We start from the raw sequence: 24,135 nt of genomic DNA, 5'->3' as shown, positions 1-24,135 counted from the left end.
TCCACATCAATTTGCGACAAACAATTTACTGAATCTGCTAAATTGTGGGCTAGCAGAGAAAATAACATGAAACGCTATTATTAAAATTCCTACTGGTTCATTGATATTCATGGAAGGGAACCTTGCGAACACAAGGTGAGGCGAGACTGATTGCTCTTGACATCAAGGCAGCATTTGACTGGATTGTGGCATCAAGGAGCCCTAATCAAATTGAAGTAAATTGTAATCAGAGGAAAACTCTCCACTGGTTGGAGTCATATCTAGCACAAAGTAAGATGGTTGTAGTTGTTGGAAGCCAATCATTTCAGCCTCCCACATTGCTGCAGGAGTTCCTCAGGGTTGTGTCCTAGGGCCAACCATCTTCAGCTGCTTTATCAATGACCTTCCTTCACTCATAAGGTCAGAAGTGGGGATGTTTGCTGATGATTGCACAATGTTCAGTACCATTTGCAACTCCTCAGATACTGAACCAGTCTGTGTCCATATGCAGCAAGACCTGGACAACATTCAGGCTTGGGCTGATAAGTGGCAAGTAACATTCGTGCTGCACAAGCGGCCCCTTGACATTTAACCTCATTATCGCTGAAACTCCCACCTTCAACATCCTGGGGGTTACCATTGACCAGAAACTGAACTGCAGCAGCCACATAGATACTGTGGTTACAAGAGCAGGTCAAAGGCGAGGACGTCTGCAACAAGTAACCCAACCTCCTGACTCCCCAAAGCCCGTTCACGTACAAGGCACAAGTCAGGCGCGTGATGGAATACTCTCCACTTGCCTGGATGGGTGCAGGGTCAACAATCTTCAGCCAGAAGTGCCGAGTTGATGATCCATCTCGGCCTCCTCCTGAAGTCCCCAACATCACAGATGCCAGACTTCAGCCAATTCGATTCACTCCGCGTGATATCAAGAAACGACTGAAGGCACTGGATACGACAAAAGCTATGGGCCCTGACAATATTCGGGCAATAGTACTGAAGACCTGTGCTCCAGAACTTGCTGCGCCCCTAGCCAAACTGTTCCAGTACAGATACAACACTGGCATCTACCTGCAATGTGGAAAATTGCCCAGGTATGTCCTGTAAGCAAAAAGCAGGACAAGTCCAACCCGGCCAATTACTGCCCCATCAGCCTACTCTCAATCATCAGTAAAGTGATGGAAGGTGTCATCAACAGTGCCATTAAGCAGCACTTGCTGAGCAATAATCTGCTCAGTGATGCTCAGTTTGGGTTCCGCCAGGGCCACTCAGCTACTGACCTCATTACAGCCTTGGTTCAAACATGGACAAAAGGGCTGAATTCAAGACGTGAGGCGAGAGTGACTGCCCTTGACATCAAGGCAGCATTTGACCGAATATGGCATCAAGGAGCCCTAGCAAAACTGAGGTCAATGGGAATCAGGGGGAAAACCCTCTGCTGGCTGGAGTCATACCTAGCGCAAAGGAAGATGGTTGTGGTTGTTGGAGGTCAATCATCTGAGCTCCAGGACATCACTGCAGTAATTCCTCAGGGTAGTGTCCTAGGCCCAACCATCTTCAGCTGCTTCATCAATGACTTTCCTTCAATCATAAGGTCAGAAGTGGGGATGTTTGCTGATGATTGCACAATATTCAGCACCATTCGTGACTCCTCAGATACTGAAGCAGTCCGTGTAGAAATGCAGCAAGACCTGCTCAATATCCATGCTTGGGCTGATAAGTGGCAAGTAACATTTGCGCCACACAAGTACCAGGCAATGACCATCTCCAACGAGAGAATCTAACCATCTCCCCTTGACATTCAATGGCATTACCATCGCTGAATCCCCCACTATCATCCTAGGGGCTACCATTGACCAGAACCTGAACTGGAGTAGCCATATAAATACAGTGGCTACAAGAGCAGGTCAGAGGCTAGGAATCCTGAGGCGAGTAACACACCTCCTGACTCCCCAAAGCCTGTCCACCATCTACAAGGCACAAGTCAGGAGTGTGATGGAATACTCTCCACTTGTCTGGATGGGGCAGCTCCAACAACACTCAAGAAGCTCGACACCATCCAGGACAAAGCAGCCTGCTTGATTGGCACCCCATCTACAAACATTCACTCCCTCCACCATCGACGCACAGTAGCAGCAGTGTGTACCATCTACAATAATAAAAACAAGAAATGCTGGAACCACTCAGCAGGTCTGGCAGCATCTGTGAAAAGAGAAGCAGAGTTAATGTTTTGGGTCAGTGACCCTTCTTCGGAACGTTCATCCCATGAACGAATAAAAAAAAAGTGTCAACACCACTCAGGAAGCTCGACACATTCCAGGACCAAGCAGCCTGCTTAATTAGCACCTTATCCACCACCTTAAGAATTCACTCCCTCCACCGACACATTTGCAGGAAACATACAAAATAAGAGTAGGCCATTTGGCCCTGCTCCGCCATTCAAAAAAGATCATGGTCGATTATCTAATTCAGTACCCTGTCCCTGCTTTCTCCCCATATCCTTTGATCCCTTTGGCATTAATATATATACCTCCTTCTTCAACATATTTAATGACTTGACTCCCACTGCCTTCTGTGGTAGAGAATTCCACTGGTTCACCACCCTGAGTGAAGAAATTTTTCATCTCGGTTCTCAAGGGCATACACTGTATCCTGAGACTGTGACCTCTGGTTCTGGACTCCCCAATCATCGGGAACCTCCTCCCTGCATCTAGCCTGTCTAGTCCTGTTAGAATTTTATAGGTTTCTAGGAGATCCCCTCTCATTCTTCTAAACCCGTGAATATAGGCCTAGTCGACCCAACCTCTCCTCATACGTCAATCCTGCCACCCCAGAAATAAGCCTAGTAAATCTTCTTTGCACTCAGTCCATGCCAAGAACATCCTTCCTCAGATAAGACGACCAAAACTGCACACAATACTCCAGATGTGGTCTCACCAAGGCCCTGTATAACTGCAGTAAGGAATCCTTGCTCCTGTCCTCAAATCCTCTTGCAATGAAGGCCAACATACCATTTGCCTTCCTAACTGCTTGCTGCACCTGAATGCTTGCTTTCAGTGACTAGTGTACGAGGACACCCAGGTCTCATTGCACTTCCCCCTTTCCCAATCTATCACCATTCAGGTAATAATCTGCCTTTCTGTTTTTGCTACCAAAGTGGATAACCTCACATTTATCCATGTTATACTGCATCTGCCATACATCTGCCCACTCACCCAACTTGTTCAAATCACATTGCAGCCTCTTTGCACCCTCCTCACATTTCCCCCCAGCTTTTTCGTCTGCAAACTTGGAAATGTTACATTTAGTTTCCTCACCCAAGTCATTAATATATATTGTGAACAGCTGGGGGCCAAACACTGATACCTGCGGTACCCCACTAGTCATTGTTGGCCACCCAGAAAAAGGCCCGTTTACTCCTACTCCCTGTTTCCTGTCTGTCAACCAATTCTCAATCCATGCCAGTATATTACCCCCAATCCTATGTGCTTGAATTTTATGTGGGACTTTATCATAAGCCTCCTGAAAATCCAAATACACATCCACTGGTTCTCCCTTATCTATTCTACTAGTTACATCCTCAAAAAACTCCAGTACATTTGTTAAACACGATTTCCCTTTGGTAAACCTATGCTGACTTTGTCCAATCCCCTTTATGCTTTCCAGGTGTCCTGCTATCACATAGTTTATAATAGGCTCTAGGATTTTCCCCGCTACTGATGCAAGGCCAACTGGTCTGTAGTTCCTGTTTTCTCTCCCTCCTTTTTTAAATAGTGGGGTTACATTTGCCACCCTCCAGAGTCTATAGAATTTTGGAAGATGACCACCAATGTATCCACTATTTCCAGGGCCACTTCCTTTAGTACTCTGGGATGTAGATCATCAGGCCCTGGGGATTTATCAGGCTTTAACCCCATTAATTTCCCTCGCAATTTTTTTTCCCTTCAGTTCCTCGCTCTCATTAGAGCGTTGGTTGCCTAACATTTCTGGAAGGTTATTCGTGTCTTCCTTTGTGACGACAGAACCAAAGTATGTGTTTAAGTGTTCTGCTATTTCTTTGTTTCCCATTATAATTTCCCTCGTTTGACTGTAAGGGACCTACATTTATCTTCACTAATCTTTTAGTCTTTACATATTTATAGAAGCTTTTACGTTCAGTTTTCATGTTCCCCGCAAGTTTACTTCAATGCTCTATTTTCCCCTGCTTAAATCAACCGCTTTGTCCTCCTTTGCTGAATTCTAAACAGCTCCCAATCCTCAGACTTGCTGCTTTTCCTGGCAATTTTATATGCCTCCTCTTTGGATTTAATACTATCCCTAATTTCTTTTGTAAGCCACGGTTGAGCCACCTTTCCAGTTTTATTTTTGCGGCAGACAGGAATGAATAATTGTTGTAATTCATGCACGCGTTCTTTAAATATTATCCATTGCTTACCAACCGTCAACCCTTTTAGTAAAGTTCCCCAATCAATCATAGCCAACTCGCGCCTCATACCTTTGTAGTTTCCTTTATTTAGATTCAGGACCCTAGTTTCGGATTCAACTACTACACTCTCCATCTTGAATGAAGAATTCTATCAGGTTATGGTTGCTCCCCCCCAAGGGACCCCTCACAAGATTGTTAATTAATCCGTTCTCATTGCACAATACCCAGTCTAGGATAGCCTATTCTCTAGTTGGTTCCTCAACTTATTGGTCTAAAAAAACAAACAGTCACATACACATTCCAGGAAATCCTCCTCCACAGTATTATTGCTAATTTGGTTTGACCAATTTATATGTAGATTAAAGTCACCCATGATTAGAGTTCTACCCTTATTGCATGCGTCTCTAATTTCCTGTTTAATGCCATCCCTTACATCTCCACTACTGTTTGGGGGCATATAAGACAACCCCCAATGTTTTCTGCCCCTTGGTGTTTCTTAGCTCCACCCATACAGATTCCAAATCAATATCCTTCCTCACTATTGCATTGATTTCCTCCTTTATTAAAAATGCTACCCCTCCTCCTTTCTTTTTTGCCTGTCCTTCCTAAATATTGACTACTTTTGGATGTTCAGTTCCCATCCTTGGTCACCCTGCAGCCATGTCTCTGTAATCACAATTATATCACAACCGTTTATATCTACTTGCACTGTTAATTCATCTACCTTATTGCAAATGCTCCGCACATTAGGACACAATGCCTTTAGACTTGTCTTAACATTGTTAGTCATCTTAGCTTTATTTTGCACTGTGGCCCCATTTGTTTCCTCTGCCTTCCACTTTTGCTTCTTACTTTTCTTGTCTTTCATTTCTATACTTGTTTCTCCCTCCTCCGTCTCCCTGGTCAGATTCCCATCTCCCTGCCATTCTAGTTTAAACCCTCCCTGACAGCATTAGCAAACACCACCCCCCCGCCCGAGGAAATTTGTCCCGGTCCTGCTTGCACTTGTCCCACCTACCCCAGAACCCGCCCCAACGTCCCAGGAATCTGAATCTCTCCCCCAACACCATTTCTCCAGCCATGTATTCATCTGATATATCCTGCTACTTCTGCTCTCACTAGCATGTGGCACTGGTAGTAATCCTGAGATTACTACCTTTGAGGTCCTACATTTTAAATTTATGTCCTAACTCCCTATCTTCAGCCTGTAGGACCTCATCCTTTTTTTTTCAAAAAACCTATGTTGTTGGTACCGACATTTACCACGACAACTGGCTGCTCGTCCTCCCCCTCAATGCCCTGCAGCCGCTCAGGGACATCCTGACCCTAGCACCAGGGAGGCAACATACCATTCTGGAGTTTCTTTTGCATCCGCAGAAACGCCCGTCAGTTCCCTTTACGGTTGAATCCCCTATCACTATAGCTCTGCCACTCTTCTTCCTTCCCTCCTGTGCAGCAGAGCAACCTATGGTGCCATGAATTTGGATCTTGCTGCTTTCCCCTCAGCCATCTCCCCCAATAGCCAAAGCGGTATATGTGTTAGAAAGGGAGATGGCCACAAGGGACTCCTGCACTACCTGCCTTCCTCTACTTTGCCTAGTGGTCACCCATTCCCTTTCTGCCTTTGCAGCATTTGCCTGCAGTGTGACCACCTCACTAAACATGCTATCCACGACGATCTCAGCATCGCGGATGCTCCACAGTGAATCCACCCGCAGCTCCAGCTCCATAATGCGAGTAGCTGCAGATGGATACACTTATTACACACATGGTCGTCAGGGACACCGGAAGCATCTCTGATTTCCCACAAAGTGCAGGAGGAGCATATCACGGGTGCAAGCTCTCCTGCCATGACTTTACTTTTAGATTACTTGGTTACTCCCTTTAATTATTACGCTAGGGACCTTATTCTACTACAAACACTATCCTACACTACTACAAACAAAGTCCTTACCTTTACTTTTGAAGCTACTGATAAGTCCCAATAAAAATCAATACAGTTCACTACTTAAACTAGGAATGTGTACCATCTACAAGATGCACTGCAGCAACTCAGCATGCCTCCTTCGACAGCACCTTCCAAACCAATGACTTCTACCACCTATCGTTCGTTAAAACAGGGACCCTGATTTTACTCCTTATCTGAAACGTCTCCCTCAGTACTGCTCTGGAGTTTCTGCCTGATATACATTAAAATGTTCTGCTGTGGGACTTTAAAACCACATTTTTCTGATCCAGATGGGAGAATGCAATCAACTGAGCTAAGCTGATACCATTGTTTTGTGAGTAGGTTGTATTGGTGGGCTCAAGGCGATAGCACAAAATTGCAATTAATTTAATCTGAGCGCCCCAAGGTTGCAAGACACCAATCATGGTCTCCAAGATCTTGCTCAATTATCTGTAGGGTTTAAGAGGAATTTACTAGAATTTTTCCCATATTGGCATACGTATTTTTTCCTCTTATTTGTCTCTCCCAGAAGATTGTGTTACTGTAGGGAAGGCAGTGTGCCAGGGTGGGATAGGTTTAAAGATAGATATTGATTTCACCATGTGGGATGGGACAGGCTTAATGGACCAGCTAGCCTTTTTCTGTTTTTAATACGTTTGTAAGATTCTGCTTGTTGGTAAATTGGCTGTGGAAGTCAGCATGCCTGTCTTTCTGCAATCCTACTTTTCAGGCCATTGAATTTAACAGCTAACTCGGTTATAATTTCCTGACATGTCTGTACCTATCAGTTTAATTGAGTATCAATGAGGGTGCAGAGGAAACTTACCAGAATGGTTCCAGGGATGGAAGATTTTAGTTACAAGGTTAGTTGGAAAATCTGGGTTTGTTTGCCTTAGAACAAAGTAGGTTGAGGGGAGTTTTAATAGAAGTGTATACAAGATTATTAAAGGCTTAGGCAAGGAAAAGCTGTTTCCATTAACAAATGGTACAAGGACTAGCGGGCACAAATTCAAAGTTTTGGGCAAAAGATGCGGAGGAATATGAGGAAGCGCCTTTTTATGGTTTGCATGGTAATGACTTGGAACTCACTGCCCACAAGAGTGGTGGAAGCGGTGACGATCAATGACTTCAAGAGAAAGTTGCATGGATGCCTGAGAGAAATAGTATGGCTATGAGGATCGAGCTGGAGAAGTGGGACTGACAGCGTAGCTCTGGAGAGCCTGTATGGACTCGATGGGCAAATTGCCTCCTTCTGTGCGGTAAATGACTGACTATAACAGAAGGACATGGGCAGCAGATGCATGGGGACACCATCTACATGTTTCCCTCCAAGCCACACATCTGACTTGGAAATATATAATTGTTCCTTCACTGTAGCTGGATCAAAATCCTGGAACTCCCTCCTAACACCACTGTGAGCGTACCTGCACCAGATGGATTGCAGTGGTTAAAGGCGGTGGCGCACCACATCCTTCTCAACGGCAGTTAGGGTTGGGCTGGCCCATAAATGAATTTAAAAAAAAATCAAGTGCCATCAAGCAAAAAGTATAGGTAGGGCAGTTGCAGAAAAGAGTGTCTTTCTGAATGGATGGGCCAAGATTGGGCCCATGGCCTCCTTCTGCATCTACCTTGGGTTCATAAATATGAATTAATTCTGTACACCTCACAATATAGAATGTTTGTGGCTTAGCATATACTTAAAAAAACTAATGGAAGTTTGATTTAAAAAGATATATTTTATGAAGTACTTGCAATGATTTAGAACTCTAATTTCACAATGCACAGTGTCTTATGGATTTAAAAGACTCTCCACTTTACCCCGAGTCTGACACAGAATGAAGTTTGAAAATACCAATAGTATTAGGATTAAAAATCTGGGTTTTATCTTTGATCCTATCCATCATTAATATAAGTCAATTTTGCATAACTGGGCACAATTTGGTTTTAGTGCATCTTTCATAAACTAATCCTCAGACTAATGTTCTAAGATATTAAAGATTTCTCTCATTTTTCTTAGTAGTGAAAGAACGTTGGTATTTCAACAATGTAAGGAGTTACCACATTAGCACTTTAATAATTTAAATCACTTGTCACAGTGAGAATACTCCAGTGCAATTAATAAACCTGAATATCAAAGATTTGCTAATATTCAAACATTTGGGGAGCCACAGAAATACTTCTCATTAGTTTAGTAACACTGAATGACAGAAATTACACAAACTGTTGATAACTGCTAAATTTCTCTAGTAAGTGCAACTGAATACTGATTAGCAAACAGCTAGTGTAAAAATGTTCAGGCTATCAGCTTGAATGTATTTAGAAAATGGAGACAGAATCCAAGTTTATTCGTGAAAATGGCTCAAGCAATTCCATAATATAATTTGTAGATTTTACCTCCAGCACATCATCTGTCTGATCGGAGCTGAAAATATTGACTTTGACTTTCTGTCCATTGGATAGGTAGACATCAAGCTGTACTTCTTGCGTTGGAATCTGTTGAGTTTCCTGAAGTCCCAAAAAAGTTAAGAAATTAAAACTGGCTAGATCCGCTATATTTTCTAAATATAAATTAACTCAGCTGTTTAATATTAATTAGCAAATGAGCAATCTCTGATAAAAATGGTGAAGTGATGCAACCAAACCAGTGAATACAGTTTATTAAACATTTTTACTACATTTATGATTGCATAAGTTTAGTTGAACATTTGGTGGAACAATCAAGCTTTAAAATTGTGTGTGTTGGCTGCAGAGACTAAGTACTATATTGAATTTTGCTTTATTGCAAGCACTTGAAAATAAAAACACTTGTTTCTTCAGATAACTTTCAAATATCATACTCATGAAAAGTAATGCAGGCTCCACCATTTTTCTTCTTTTTGCAAGTATCACGCACTCATTATTGGCAGATATTTTACAGATTTGTAAGGATTAGTTTGAGTTATGTCAGTAGCTGAAAATAAAACTATTCCTACACTTATTTTTGCATTATCTTAAGTGTAAAGTGAATGAGCTAAACAGGTCACTTGACACAACAGATAAGTAACCGTTAAAGACTGAAAAACACAGGATGTCTCATTTTTCTTCCATTCTTTGATCTAATGTTGACAAAACAATGACCATGAAAAAAATGGAGCTGTTTTGACAGTATCACCATACTTCTTTTAGAGTTTGACACTGTGGTATAGTGGGACAAGGCTTCACAAGTTTACAAATTCACAAGTTTACAAATTCACAAGTTTATAAATTCAGTAAAATGCAAGTCTGGATTTTCAGATAGAAAGGGAGAGATAAAAAATCTCAAGTTATTTAAGAACTAACTGGATACAGCAATGGGATGACTTGTCATTCTTGGATGGATGAAATGAAGGGGGCTGTAATGGTCTTTATCTGTAATTATCTTGCACAAAATGGTTGCTGCTTTTCGCAAGATAACATGAAGGCCAACATGGAGAATGACCAATTGATCTTTCTGTTGATACTTTGAGCAGAGAATGTTTACCAAGACAAGAGAGAAAATTTTCTGCTCCTCTTTTTTTAAAAAAAAAAGACAATTTCACTATTTTAAGTCCATTTGAACAGCAGATGACAGCTCATTTTATCATAACATGCCAGGGCAGCATGCCTTCAACACCATGCTGGAGTGCTAGCCTAGGTTATGTAGGTACACCCTGGAGTTGGGCATGAATTCACAGCCAGAGAACAAGATGTTACCAATTCAGCAAAGGTCACATTAACTGGAAAATGAACATTTCTTAACATTAGGAAGCAGCACAATAATTAAGATGGTCCCTTTATAGTACTGTGATGCAAATTCAATTCACTGTTTAACATACACTCGTGAGGGAATCTGGCAGGAAGAAAAGTATACACAACCTTTTGTGCTAACATTCTTTTCGATATATTCTTGGCCATTCACAGCATCAACATACCTGTTGAGCTTTTCTCAGAAAGCTGTTGAATGCCTCACTGCCACCCAGCAAGGAATCTTGGCGTACTAAGATAAAAGACAAGAGCCAGTTTAACAAAATGCTTTTTCTCAAGTGGAGTACAGAAAAAAAAAGTCCCAAATAATAGACATAAATGCAGAGGTTATCAGTTTTGGGAGATTCTAAAAGTTATTTTTTGTATTCATTCAAGGAATGTGGGCATCGCTGGCTAGGCCAGCATTTCTTGCCCATCCTGAATTGCCCAAGAGAAGGTGGTGGAGAGCTGCATTCCTGAAATGCTGCAGGGTAAGTACACGCATTGTACTATTAGGAAGGGAATCCCAGGATTTTGACCCAGTGACAGTGAAGGAACGGCGATAAGGTTCCAAATCTGGATGGTGTGTGGCTTGGAGGGGAACTTGCAAATGATGTTCCTATGCAACTGCTGCCCCCGTCCTTCTAGGTGGTAAAGGTCACAGGTTTGCAAGGTGCCGTCTAAGGAGCCTTAGTGCATTGCTGCAGTGCATCTTGTAGATGGTGCACACTGCTGCCACTGTGCGTCGGTGCTGCAGGGAGTGAATGTTTGTGGATGGGGTGCAAATCGAGTGGTCTGCTTTGTCCTGGATAGAGTCGAGCTTCTTGAGTGTTGTTGGAGCTGCACCCATCCAGGCAAGTGGAGACAGTATTCCAGCACACTCCTGACTTGTGCCTTGTAGATGGTGGACAGGCTTTGGGAAGTCAGGAAGTGAGTTCTCGCTGTAGGATTCCTAGCTTTTGACCTGCTCGTGTAGCCACGGTATTTATATGGCTACTCCAGTTCAATTTCTGGTCAATGGCAACCCACAGAATGTTGTTAGTGGGGGATTCAGCAATGGTAATTCTATTGAATTTCAAAAGGGGAGATGGTTAGATTCTCTCTTGCTGAAGATGGTCATTGCCTGGCACTTGTGTGGCATGAACGTTACTTGCCACTTATCAGCCCAAGCCTGCATATTGTCCAACTCTTGCTGCATTTCTACACGGACTGCTTCAGTATCTGAGCAGTCGCGAATGGTGCTGAGCATTGTGCAATCATCAGTGAACATCCCCACTTTTGACCTTATGACTGAAGGAAGGTCATTGATGAAGCAGCTGAAGATGGTTGGGCCTAGGACACTACCCTGAGGAACTCCAGCAGTCATGTCCTAGAGCTTAGATGATTGAACGCCAACAACCACAATCATCTTCCTTTGTGCTAGGTGCAATTCCAGCTTACTAAGCGTTCCCCTCCCAATTCCCACTGATTCCTTGATGCCATATTCGGTCAAATGCTGCCTTGATGTCAAGGGCAGTCACTGGGAAAACTATTAGAACTAAAGACTGACAAGTCCCCTGGACCTGATGGTCTGCATCCTCGGGTCTTAAAAGAAGTGGCTGCAGAGGTAGAAGATGCAATGTTTGTGATCTTCCAATATTCCCTTGATTCTGCAAAGGTCCAAATCGATTGGAAAAAAAAAAAAATGGCAAATATCACACCTCTATTCAAGAAAGGAGGAAGAGAGAAAGCAGGAAACTATAGTCCAATTAGCCTAACATCTGTCATAGGGAAAACACAAGAATCTATTCTTCTTCTTAGGCAGTCCCTTGGGAATGAGGATGACTTTCTTCCACTCCAGGTTTCTGGGTCCTTAGGTGACTGAATAGTCCAATTCTAGATCCGCACACTCTGGCACAGGTGGGGCAGGTGGTGTTTGGTGAGGCGAGTGAATGGGATGCTCGAATTTCAAAACACTTCTGTTGCCGTTGTGCTTGGTCACTGCCTGGGCATGTCAATGTTATTCAAACTGGCTGGCGCCTTCGCGGATCCTTCTTCATTTTGGGAGGTCTCGGGCAAGAGATTCCCATGAACAGTTGAGATGTCACATTTTTTCAGGGAGACTTTAAGGACATCCTTGTAGCGTTACACCTGCCCTCGTGGTAACCTCTTGCCGTGACGGAGCTCGGAGTAGAAAGCTTGTTTTGGGAGTTGTGTGTCAGGCATGCGGATCTATTATTAAGAAGGTGTCACGTTCATGAAGTGCAGCAACAGAAATACTAAAATAAAGTGGAGTTACAAAAAACAAATTAAAAGACTGGTACACTTGCCTTCAACATGTCGGACAGTCACATGACACGTAACTTCATCTGCACTGAAATACAGATTCGTGTCTGCTAAAACAAACTAACTCCATCTGCATTGTAATGAAACAGCTCATCACAGAGGGATGCGAGCCATGCACAAAGTGAGCTAAAACAAAGGCATTAGCAGATGCTCCATCTCTGGCTACAATGACAATAAAGGTGGGAACATCCCTCATCTTATCAAAATGGGCTGAAATCAGAAGTTATTGAATAGCCCTTCAGGAAGTGGAAACCTAAAATCACATGGACAACGCGAACACTGTGAATTGACCTTTAAAGGTAACCTTTTTGGAGAACAAAGTCAGTCAGTCATTAGAACAGTCTGTCTCAGATCTCCAGCCAAAGAGAGAACATTGAAAGCAGTCTTGAATTCCAACACACAGTGGAAAGAGAGACAGAGGAAAGGAAGGAAAGGTAGACGAGATCAATTCTGTCTAAGACAGCTTAACCCTGCTGAGACAAGTTGGCAGCCAACTGCAACAGAGAAATGAGTGTCTTTTGAACAACTCCTCCACCTCTGAAAATTGAACTAAAAAAACACCAGCACTGTCTTTAAACTGAATTGTTGACTGCCAAGAGACTTCAGCAACTCAGCAAGGACAAGATAGCCAAACAGGCCTGCAACTTGAAAAACTGACCTTCCAAGGAGGGTCCCACAGGTTTCTCCCTGAAAACAGCAGACTTTAACACCTTGAACTCTTAACGCTTCTTACCCTTTACCTTGAACCTTTTCTTGAGCGTGCAAGAGGGAGAGTGAATGTGTGCGTGGGTGGTGTGAACATTTTGGGTGATTATAGTTTAATAAATATTTAATCTTCAGTTTTAAACTTAGAGAAAACCTGTCACTGTTTATTTGGCCAACAAAATACAGGGGCTGAAACATGAGTTAGACAAAAACACTGGCCAGTTGGAAGGTGACCAGTGGAAACCAGCCACGCCATTTCTCATCTGTCCATAACAATGGTAATGGGTCATTTAGAAAATACAAATCAGGAAGAGCCAACATGGTTTTGTGAAAAAGAAATCATGTTTGACTAATTTGTTAGAGCTCTTTGAGGAAGTAACAAGCAAGCTGGTGAAGGGGAACCTGTCCATGTGATGTACTTTTCCAAAAGGCATTCAATAAAGTGTCAGATCAAAATTTACTACACAAAATAAGAACGCATCGTGTAAGGGGTAACATAGTAGCATGGACAGAGGATTGATTAGCTAATAGGAAGCAGAGTAGGGATAAATGGGTCATTTTTGGGTTGGCAACCCATCACTAATGGAGTGCCACAGGGCTCAGTGCTGGGGCCTCAATTATTTACAATCTATATCAACGATTTGGATAAAGGGACAAATTTATGGTAGCTAAATTTGCTCATGAAACAAAGATAGGTAGGAAAGTAAGCTATCAAGCAGACACGGTCTACAAAGGTATTTAGATAGGTTAAGTGAAAGGGAAAAAAATTCGCAGGTGCAGTATAATGTGGGAAAATGTGAACCTATCCACTTTGGCAGGAGGAATAGAAAAGCAGTATATTATTTAAATGGCGAGAGATTACAGAACTCTGGAGGTATAGAGGGATCTGGGTGTCCTGGTACGTGAAACACAAAAAGTTAGTATGCAGGTACAGCAAGTGATTAGGAAGGCAAATGGAATGTTGCAGTTTATTGCAAGGGGAAAATCGAAGATAAAAGTAAGGAAGTGTTGTTACAGCTGTACAGGACCTGAATTAGACCGCATCTGAAGTATAGTGTACAGTTTTGGTTTCCTTAAAGGATGGAATTGCCTTAGAAGTACTTCAGAAAAGGTTCACTTGACTGATTCCTGGGATGAAGAAGTTATCTTAGGAGGAAAGGTTAAGCAGGTTGGGCCTATATCCACTGCAGTTTAGAAGAATGAGAGGTGATTTTATTGAAACATACAAGATCTTGAGGGAACTTGACAGAGTGGATGCTGAAAAGTGGTTTCGCCTTGTGGGAAAGACTCGAACTAGGGGATACAAGTTTAAAAATAAAAGGGGTTGCCCATTTAAGATGGAGATGTGGTTTTTATCTCTCAGAAGGTCGTTAGCCTGTGGAACTCTCTTCCCCAGAGAGCAGTGGAGGCTGGCTCATTGAATATATTCAAGGCTGAATTAGATTTTTGATCGACAAGGGTTATGGGGGGAGGGGGGAGGGCAGAAAGGTAAGTGGAGTTGAGGCCAATCAGATCAGCCATGATATAACTGAATGGTGGAGCAGGTTCGAGGGGCCTAATGGCCTATTCTTGCTAATTCTGGTGTTCACCTGCCCATAACAATCTTCAATGTCAAATTGACCTACTGCAGGTAGTTGGCCCATTGAAAAGGACAAGAATACTGTCATGATTCAACTAGCACTAGATTCTATCCCACTGCCTCACTGAATATTGATTTTTAAAAAAATCTTCAAGCAATTTATTTTCAGAGCTCTGCTACACCTGAGCATCTGTTGATAACTCAAGGGCAGCAAAAGCGTTGAAATATCTTTATGAGAACCCCCTCAGTTGGAGAATAGAAGGGAAGGGCTGAAGAAAAGAAACAGCAAAAAAAAACCTGACATTAATTCATGTAGAACCTCCATGCAAAGTACGATGCTAAATACAAATTTCTTTTAAACCCTCGTTCAAACAACTGATCAGTGATTGCCATGGCAGAAGCAAATAATGAGTAAAGTCATTCCAATAATAGGGTAAGGTTTGAGGTGACATGCACATTAAGTTTTATCTGCCTTTGCAGCATAAACATGCATAAGTGATATCTAGAAAATGTTCTGCAGACCATCAAGCTGCAGCAATGAGTGAATGAGAATTTAACTCCAAGCATGAGGTCAAGCAAGTAGCAGTAATAAATACAAGATTCATCTTCAACTATTAAAATTGTACATATGCATTTGGGATAGGGAAGGGGAGTGGGAGAAATAGATAAAAATAAAAATAATGAAGTGGGTCAAAACAAGAACTTGAAAGTAAAATATTATCTTTAAAATAATGCAACAAAGAAGGACTAGGCCAAAGGAGAGGGAACAGACTTTCCCCGATAGTCTTTTGAAGAAAAAACATTAACTTCATCCCTAACCCAAGATCCAAATTGAACTCAGTGAATCCACTTTCATTCAGAAGCCATTTATAATTGACATTCCTTTAGATTTTATTAAAATTCATTCTTGGGATGTAAGCATTGCTGGTAATTTTATTTCCCTTCCCAATTACCCTCGAGAATGAGGCAGTGAGCTGCATTCTTGAACCCTTGCAGTCCTTGTGGTGTAAATACACCCACACTGCTGTTAGGGAGGGAGTTCCAGGATTTTGACCCAGTGACAGTGACTGAAGGGTGTCAGGAGGTTGAGTTACTTGCCACAGAATTCCCAGCCTTTGACCTGCACTATAGCCACAGTATTTATATGGCTTGTCTAGTTAAGTTTCTGGACAACGGTAACCCCCAGGATGTTGATCGTGGGGGATTCAGCGACGGCTATACCACTGAACATCAAGGGGAGATGGTTAGATTCTCTCTTGTTGAAGATGGTCACTGCCCGTCAGTTGTGTGGCGCTAATGTTATTTGTCACTTATCAGCCCAAACCTGAACATTGTCCAGGTCTTGCTGCGTGTAGGCACAGTCTGCTTCATTATCTGAGGATTTGCGACTGGTACAGAACACTGTGCAATCAGCAGTAAACATCCCCACTTCTGACATTATGTTGATGAAGCAGCTCAAGACGGTTGGGCCTCGGACACTACCCTAGGAACACAGTGATGCCTTGGGGTTGAGATGATTGACCTCCAACAACCACAACTGTCTTTCTTTGTGCCAGGTATGAGTCCAACAAGGAGAGCTGCACCCCACCACCCCCCCAATTCCCATAGACATCAATGTTGCTCGGGCTTGCTATCAAGCGCAGTAACTTTTGTCGCAAATTCTTCTGTCCGTGACAGTGTTGGTAGGCGCGACCACCACACAGTCCTCGTGGAGACGAAATCCCGTCTTCACATTGAGGGATACCCTCCATGGTGTTGTGTAGCAACTAGTGCTGAATTTCACGAGTGCAGTAACTTTTACTGTTCCCTTAAATTGCTAATTTTGATTTGAATTACAGATTAAAAAGGAACTGGTTAACATGTTCTTACCACTCTGAATGTACTTCTCTAATTGTTCTCTACGTTGTTCTACCTCTGCAGCCGTTAATGTGAAAATCTTTTTAGGAGGAAAGTGAGGAAGTATATTGGTCCCATATTCTTTTCTCAGCTGAAAGAAAATGCATAACCATACATAAGATGTAGAACCCATTGAAAACTGAAGTTTTCAGAAACATTTGTGTAGTCTTGTATCTAGATAATAGCACCAAAACATTTTGATTCTGATCATCTCAGGAAAAACACTATTTGCCATTCTCTTAAATCATTCCTTACAATTGCAAATAATAAAACCCACCTGCTCATGCAATCCATAGAGTTGACTGTATCGCACTCGACAGTGCAGCACTCCATTCACATGAATATTATAGGCCTGAAACAGTAAAATTAGAGTTAATATACTTCCTATCAGAATGATCTGGACTTAATTTCAAAGTAACATCTTTGTTTTCACATATTGCCAGCCATCTGCACAACCTCCTCAATGTTCTTGCTGAGCAATCCCTCTTTCCCAAACACTGGAATTATACCAAAGAATATATTTGCATGTAATCTTTATTGAGCTGTTATTAAGTGATAACATTTTATATTCCATACGTGGTAGCCCTACCTAGTGTTACTTGAATACAAAAGTTAAATTTGCATGTCCTTCTGGCACTCCTGCCACTTTGTCTCAAAAACAGGACAGCAAGAACATTAATTTTGCTTCCCCTCAGAATCGCAAATATTTAAAACAAAAAAGGGAAGAATGTTTATTGCCAGTGGCAACATCATTTGTCATTACAAGACATATCATGAGGAAGTGCATTCAATCTAACTCAGTTCATCTATGTGGAAATAACCTAATTTCTCTCCTCCCCTCCCCACAACAAACACAGCACACCTATCCTTCGTGGAGCAGTTTCTGCGGGAAAACACCTTTGACCACCGGTCCATCAGGCAGTGGTCTGCACGGAATGTCCTCAAGGCCCTACGGGAAAAGGAAACGGTGGATCCTGTCGGATGGTTCCCCGAGCAGACCGTCAAAGTCATTTGGCGGAATGCCTCATCACCAGAACTTTCAAACAAGCACCAAGACGTAGCTTGGCTGGTGGTGAGAAGGGCCCTCCCCGTCAGATCCTTCATGCACACCCGAAGTCTCGCCCCCTCCGCACAGTGCCCCCGCGTTGGCTGTGGTGGGGAAGAGACGGTCGCCCACCTCCTCTTGGAATGTGCCTTTGCAAAGCAGGTGTGGAAAGAGATGCAGTGGTTTTTGTCAAGGTTCATCCCAAGCAGCTCTGTAACACAGGAGTCTGTGCTCTACGGGCTGTTCCCAGGGACGCACACCGAGACAAACATCAACTGCTGCTGGAGGACTATCAATTCGGTGAAAGACACCCTTTGGTCTGCCCGAAACTTGCTGGTCTTCCAGTACAAAGAGTTGTCCACCACCGAATGTTGCAGACTGGCACATTCCAAGGTCCAGGACTACGTGCTGAGGGACGCACTAAAGCTTGGGGCAGCCGCAGCAAAGGCTCAATGGGGAAAGACCACAGTGTAAGGTTCCCCCACCAAGCTGGACTGAGGGGCTGGATCCATGGGAAACCCCTCGAACTGTATCGTTAATATTCTCAATTGCTGTAAATGTAAAACTGTAATTGACATGACAATTGTGAAACGGAAGGGTTGGGAAGAAACTCATGAGAGTATTGAAGGAAACTGATATCCCTTGCAATGTTTGTATTTTTTGGTGCTGTTTGGAAACTGTCTGGCAATGTAATTTTTACAGATGTTTATGAATAAAGTATATTTTGGAAATAAAAAAAAAACTGTTTAAGGTCCTTTTATAATGTAGAATAGCTTAGAGCTCTTCCAAGTTTACACTACAGTTTCCCATGGTCTCTATTTGAAATGGGATATTCAATAGGGTTGTGCATGCGCTATGTAGCCATCACAAATTCATGTGCAAAGAATTGTGTTACATCATCAGATATGCGAAATTGCACAAAATGCCACATGGTTTCTTCAGCATGTCACATATTGTGTCACCACCAATGGGATTCTGAAAATTCTTGCACAAAATTGTGCCACACTTTTAGTGGACAGAATAATAGCAACTGTGCAAAGACCAGTAAAACAGGTTTTTCTCTGCTGGTCTAAAACTGCAGAGGTTTTATGTTCATCTGGCTGCTGGTTGTGAGACACCTGGTTTATTGGACCCAGGAGCCAAAGAGAAACATAAAAGCAGCTTTAAATGAGTTCACATTTTTGCCTCCTCTGCCTAGCCACAATTCCTTCAAATACTCTGCCACAAGCAAAATCAAGAACTTCCCAATACAAATCCTAATCACCTTTTCCTCATTTGAACCAGTGTTCGCTAATTCTATACCATTTATTTTCTTTTGACTTCCCTTCTTCATCTGATAAGTTCCTGGATGAATAAATAGTAGGTAGCTGCGTCTTAAATTTTCAGAGGAATCAATCTTGCGTTTTTTTTTTCCTGCACACTCACTTCAGTAATCAAAAAAAACTTTGCAGAACTCCGATGAAGAGCATATAGTTGGAATATGACAATCTGTAATCTATTTTGGTTTTCTGGTGCAGCTTTCTATTTACTTCAAATTCTATTCTCCTGCAGTTATCAAACATTTTTAACAATGTTACCTGATTCAATTTTGTTTTTTTTTTTAAAGAAAGCTATTACAGCAGCCACCAGTACAATTTGCAAATATGTTTCAAAACAGTTTTTCATACAAGGAATAGATGCAGACTTATACAAATTACTGGTTATGCTAACTTTTTTTTTAAATCACCATGTTGGCAATACCGCCTTCCTGAGAATCCCTAGTTGTCATGAAATGGTGATGGGGCCTTTACTGTGCTTTGTCATGCCTGTTTCTATCTGCATATTTACCTGCTAAGTCACATTAGAGGGATGAGAGATTCAGCTATGTAACGTAGGACCGGAGTCACATGTAGGTCAGACCAAATACAGGTCGTAGGTTCCCTTCCATTAAAGCAAATGAGTTTTGTTAAAATGAAACCAATTTTTTTTTCCCCCAGACCACAAGTTGCTACATTTCCTGAATTCACTTTCACACAACTTGGTGTGGTTAGATTATGCACTTCACTGTATTAAAACAGTGCGTCCAGTTATGGGTGCTGAACTTTAGGAAGGGTGTCAAGCCAATGGAAAATGGTACAGAGGTTCACTATGATACTAGGTGAGAGACTTTATTTATGAAGGAGACTTGAGAAAGCGAGGCTCTTTTTACTACAACAGAGGAGATAAGAGGGCATTCAACACAGGTGTTGAACAGTTTGAGGGGTTGGAATAAAATATGTTGGGGGAAAGCTATTTCCATTGATCGATGAATTGTAATTTGAAGTCATAAGTTTAAAGACCACCAAATAAAGAAGTCAGTCCATTTTTTTTTTTAAAAAGTGCATGTGTGTGTATATATAAAGAAAGCAAGAAAAGGTAAATGGGGAAACAGTCCCCAACAACTTTTAAAAAGGATAATGGATAAATACTGGGAAAAAATGTAAAAGGGTATGGGGAAATGGACAGTGAAATGTGACTAAATAGTTCTTCCAGTGGCAACGTAGATGAGATTGGCCAAATGACCTTCTGCAAAATTCAATGATTCCTTTTATGTACATTTGACAAGTCATAACATGAACAAGTATCTGAACAGTCCAAAAGATTGAAATAAATGTAGTGGGTAAAGGCACTACATTTGTCATGCCTGTTTTTCAAAGCTTATGTCACAATGCCAAAAAAGTCCCAAGTCTGACTTCCAATCTGTGCTGATCTTTGCTATAGCAGTTGTTGGATAATGCAACATTTTAGTACCTTGGGCTAAGGTCGCAAAAATAGAGCTCCCACTACTATTAATGAGCCAGTGATCCCCAACTGGGAGGCATACATATTTGGATAGCAGCTGAAAACAGGTCAGGCTTATTAAGTGATGCCCTGCAGTCATGTAATTGGCCAATATTACTTCAGCACATACACAACACCAAGACAAAGTAGAAAAAGTTGTAAATACACAAGTGGTCAGCACCTAAAAGAAACAAAAAGGCTAGCACCTCACATTTCTGACCTTCATTTGATTTCTTACATCTAACTTATTTCTCGTCTCCAATGAGAAAAGACTACTTGGGTGATATACTGGAGGACTGTCACAGAAACACTCCACATGAGTGTGTGTGCAGGACGAGGGAGGAAATTTGGATGGGGTTAGGAATGAAACAAGGGTAGCTGCCAATATCTTTTCTGTAAGTTTGTGTAGTAAAAGACCCATTTCACTATGAGCTAAATCGTCAATGCCAGAAAAAGATAAAAGTTGATGGTTAGTTTGGTCACAATTAGCAGCATCGAGGACAAATCAAAAATATTTACTAGGGTGAAAGAAGTACATTTTGTACTTCAACAACTTCTGCCAAGCAACTTTTTTTTATTGATAACACAATAAGTGGTATATCAACTAACACAAACCATTTTGTAAACAAACAGAAAAAGCTAAAAAAAGACAGCTCAGGCTGCATTTATGGAGAAATAAGTCAGCCAGTTGACATTTCAGGTCAAATCTTTTCCTCAGAATTCTCATTACCAAAAAGGAGGAGCTGTTGGGTGTCTTGCAAAGCATTAAGGTAGATAAGTCCCCAGGGCCTGATGGGATCTACCCTAGAATACTGAGGGTGGCAAGGGAAGAAATAGCTGGGGCCTTGACAGAAATCTTCGCATCCTCATTGGCTACAGGTGAGGTCCCAGAGGACTGGAGAATAGCCAATGTTGTTCCTTTGTTTAATAAGGGTGGTAAGGATAATCCAGGAAATTATAGGCTGGTGAGCCTTAAGTCAGTGGTGGGGAAACTATTAGAGAGGATTCTTCGGAACACGATTTACTCCCATTTGGAAACAAACAAACTTATTAGCGAGAGACAGCATGGTTTTGTGAAGGGGAGGTCGTGTCTTACTAATTTGATTGAGTTTTTTGAGGAAGTGACGAAGATGATTGATGAGGGAAGGGCAGTGGATGTTGTCTATATGGACTTCAGTAAAACCCCGCATGGCAGACTGGTGCAAAGGGTGAAGTCACACGGGATCAGAGGTGAGCTGGCAAGATGGATACAGAACTGGCTCAGTCACAGAAGACAGAGGCTAACAGTGGATGGGTGTTTTTCTGAATGGAGGGATGTGACTAGTGGTGTCCCACAGGGATCAGTGCTGGGACCTTTGCTGTTTGTAGTATATATAAATGATTTGGAGGAAAATGTAGCTGGTCTGATTAGCAAGTTTGCGGACGACACAAAGGTTGGTGGAGTTGCGGATAATGATGAGGATTGTCAGAGGATACAGCAGGATATAGATCGGTTGGAGACTTGGGCGGAGAAATGGCAGATGGAGTTTAATCCAGACAAATGTGAGGTAATGCACTTTGGAAGGTCTAATGCAGGTGGGAGGTATACAGTAAATGGCAGAACCCTTAGGAGTATTGACAGGCAGAGAGATCTGGGCGTACAGGTCCACAGGTGGCAACGCAGGTGGATAAGGTAGTCAAGAAGGCATACGGCATGCTTGCCTTCATCGGTCGGGGCATAGAGTATAAAAATTGGCAAGTCATGTTGCAGCTATACAGAACCTTAGTTAAGCCACACTTAGAATACTGTGTACAATTCTGGTTGCCACACTACCAGAAGGACGTGGAGGCTTTGGAGAGGGTACAGAGGAGGTTTACCAGGATGTTGCCTGGTCTGGAGGGCATTAGCTATGAGGAGAGGCTGGATAAACTCGGATTGTCTTCACTGGAACGACGGAGGTGGAGGGGCGACATGATAGAGGTTTACAAAGTTATGAGCGGCATGGACAGAGTGGATAGTCAGAAGCTTTTTCCCAGGGTGGAAGAGTCAGTTACTAGGGGACATAGGTTTAAGTTGCGAGGGGCAAAGTTTAGAGGGGATGTGCGAGGCAAGTTTTTTTTTTTTTTTTTACACAGAGGGTGGGGAGTGCCTGAAACCTGCTGCCAGGGGAGGTGGTGGAAGCAAATACGATAGCGACGTTTAAGAGATATCTTGACAAATATATGAATAGGAAGGGAATAGAGGGATATGGGCCCCGGAAGTGCAGAAGGTGTTAGATTCGGCAGGCATCCTGTTCCTGTGCTGTACTGTTCTTTGTTCAACTTGATTACTTCCAGATTTCCACATACTTGTTTTCAAATTTACAGTATTTGTTTCTCTTATTTTTCTCAAATTTAAGTAGATCAGTACGAACTGCCTGGGAAAAATGAAAGATTCTTCCAAAGCAATTAAGTAATGTTAGTGGTAAGCGCCAACTGCCTGTATACAACACAGGTTAAGTGCAAAGTAATATGAGAATATGGACAGGCCGTTCAGTCCCTCTAACCTCTTCCTATATTTGGCATCATGGCTGTTCTGTCAGTGATAGAGTCATACAGCACAGAAACAAGCCCTTCGGCCCATCGTGTCTGTGCCGGCCATCAAGCACCTAACTATTCTAATCCCATTTTCCAGTACTTGGCCCGTAACCTTGTACGTTATGGCGTTTCAAGTGCTCATCTAAATACTTAAATATTGTGAGGGTTCCTGCCTCTACCACCTGTTCAGGCAGTGCGTTCCAAATTCCAACCACCCTCTGGGTGAATTTTTTTCCCCTCAAATCCCCTCTAAACCTCCTGCTCCTTACCTTAAATCTATGCCCCCTGGTTACTGAATCCTCTAAGGGAAAAGTTCCTTCCTATCTAACCAATCAAGGCCCCTCATAATTTTGTATACCTCAATCATGTCCCCTCTCAGCCTTCTCTGCTCTAAGGAAAAAAACCCTAGCCTATCCAGTCTCTCTTCATAGTTGAAATGCTCCAGCCCAGGCAACATTCTGGTGAATCTCCTCTGCACCCTCTCCAGTGCACTCACATCCTTCCTATTGTGTGGTGTTCAGAACTGTACACAGTACTCCAGCTGTGGCCCAACTAGCATTTTATACTGCTCCATCATAACCTCCCTGCTCTTATATTCTATGCCTCGGCTGATATTTTAATTCCAGTTGCCCACCTTTGTTCCATATTCCTGAATATTCCCTGACCTAACAAAAATCTATCTTTTCTGTTGTTCTACTTCACAATCTAAGTATTTAAAGCCACTGACCTCCTCTAATGCTTCATTTTGCACAGCTCTCAATTCTCTTATTTCTTGGTTGATATTTAGCATCCTGCATTTGATTTTCTCTCTATTCTTTTGAAGACTAACTTGTGCTGCTTCTGTTTCTACCTTGTTTAATAACTTCTTTCCAACTACTGGGTTGCTGCAGACAGCAACGTCATTGGCAAAATCAAAGTCTATGAACTTTCTTATTGGATATCTTCGGCTCCTTTTCTGTCTAGGTAGTAAAGCCAGGTTTGCTTTCCTCATTACATAGTCCAGCACAATAAGTTAAAAAGGTGCCTGTACAATCAGCTTGAAGAGTCCTGCTTTAATCCAAAAAGGCTACCGCCACCCAAGAATTGTTATAAGAGCCGTACAGCATAGAAACAGGCCCTTCAGCCCACCGCGTCCA

At 42.3% G+C, this 24,135-nt stretch overlaps 1 protein-coding gene across 6 annotated transcripts in view; it reads right to left on the bottom strand.

The window, feature by feature from the left end:
• Positions 1-24,135, bottom strand: part of snx17 (sorting nexin 17) — a 112,833-nt gene that overhangs the window by 73,236 nt on the left and 15,462 nt on the right. For all 6 annotated transcript variants that reach the window (XR_010972049.1, XM_068026045.1, XM_068026048.1 and 3 more), the window contains exons 2-5: positions 16,877-16,951; positions 16,573-16,690; positions 10,283-10,347; positions 8,748-8,858 (exon numbers count right to left, since the gene is read on the bottom strand). Coding sequence is in view for 5 of the 6 variants with exons in the window: in XM_068026045.1 (XP_067882146.1) it covers positions 8,748-8,858; positions 10,283-10,347; positions 16,573-16,690; positions 16,877-16,951 (369 nt within the window). In the remaining variant the exon portion in view is untranslated. The remainder of the gene's footprint in view (positions 1-8,747; positions 8,859-10,282; positions 10,348-16,572; positions 16,691-16,876; positions 16,952-24,135) is intronic.

This window comes from Heterodontus francisci, chromosome 3, assembly GCF_036365525.1.
Source record: "Heterodontus francisci isolate sHetFra1 chromosome 3, sHetFra1.hap1, whole genome shotgun sequence".
NCBI classification, from domain to species: Eukaryota; Metazoa; Chordata; class Chondrichthyes; order Heterodontiformes; family Heterodontidae; genus Heterodontus; species Heterodontus francisci.
Note: the sequence above shows the minus strand (reverse complement) of the source record. Positions and strands in the feature narration are given on the sequence as shown.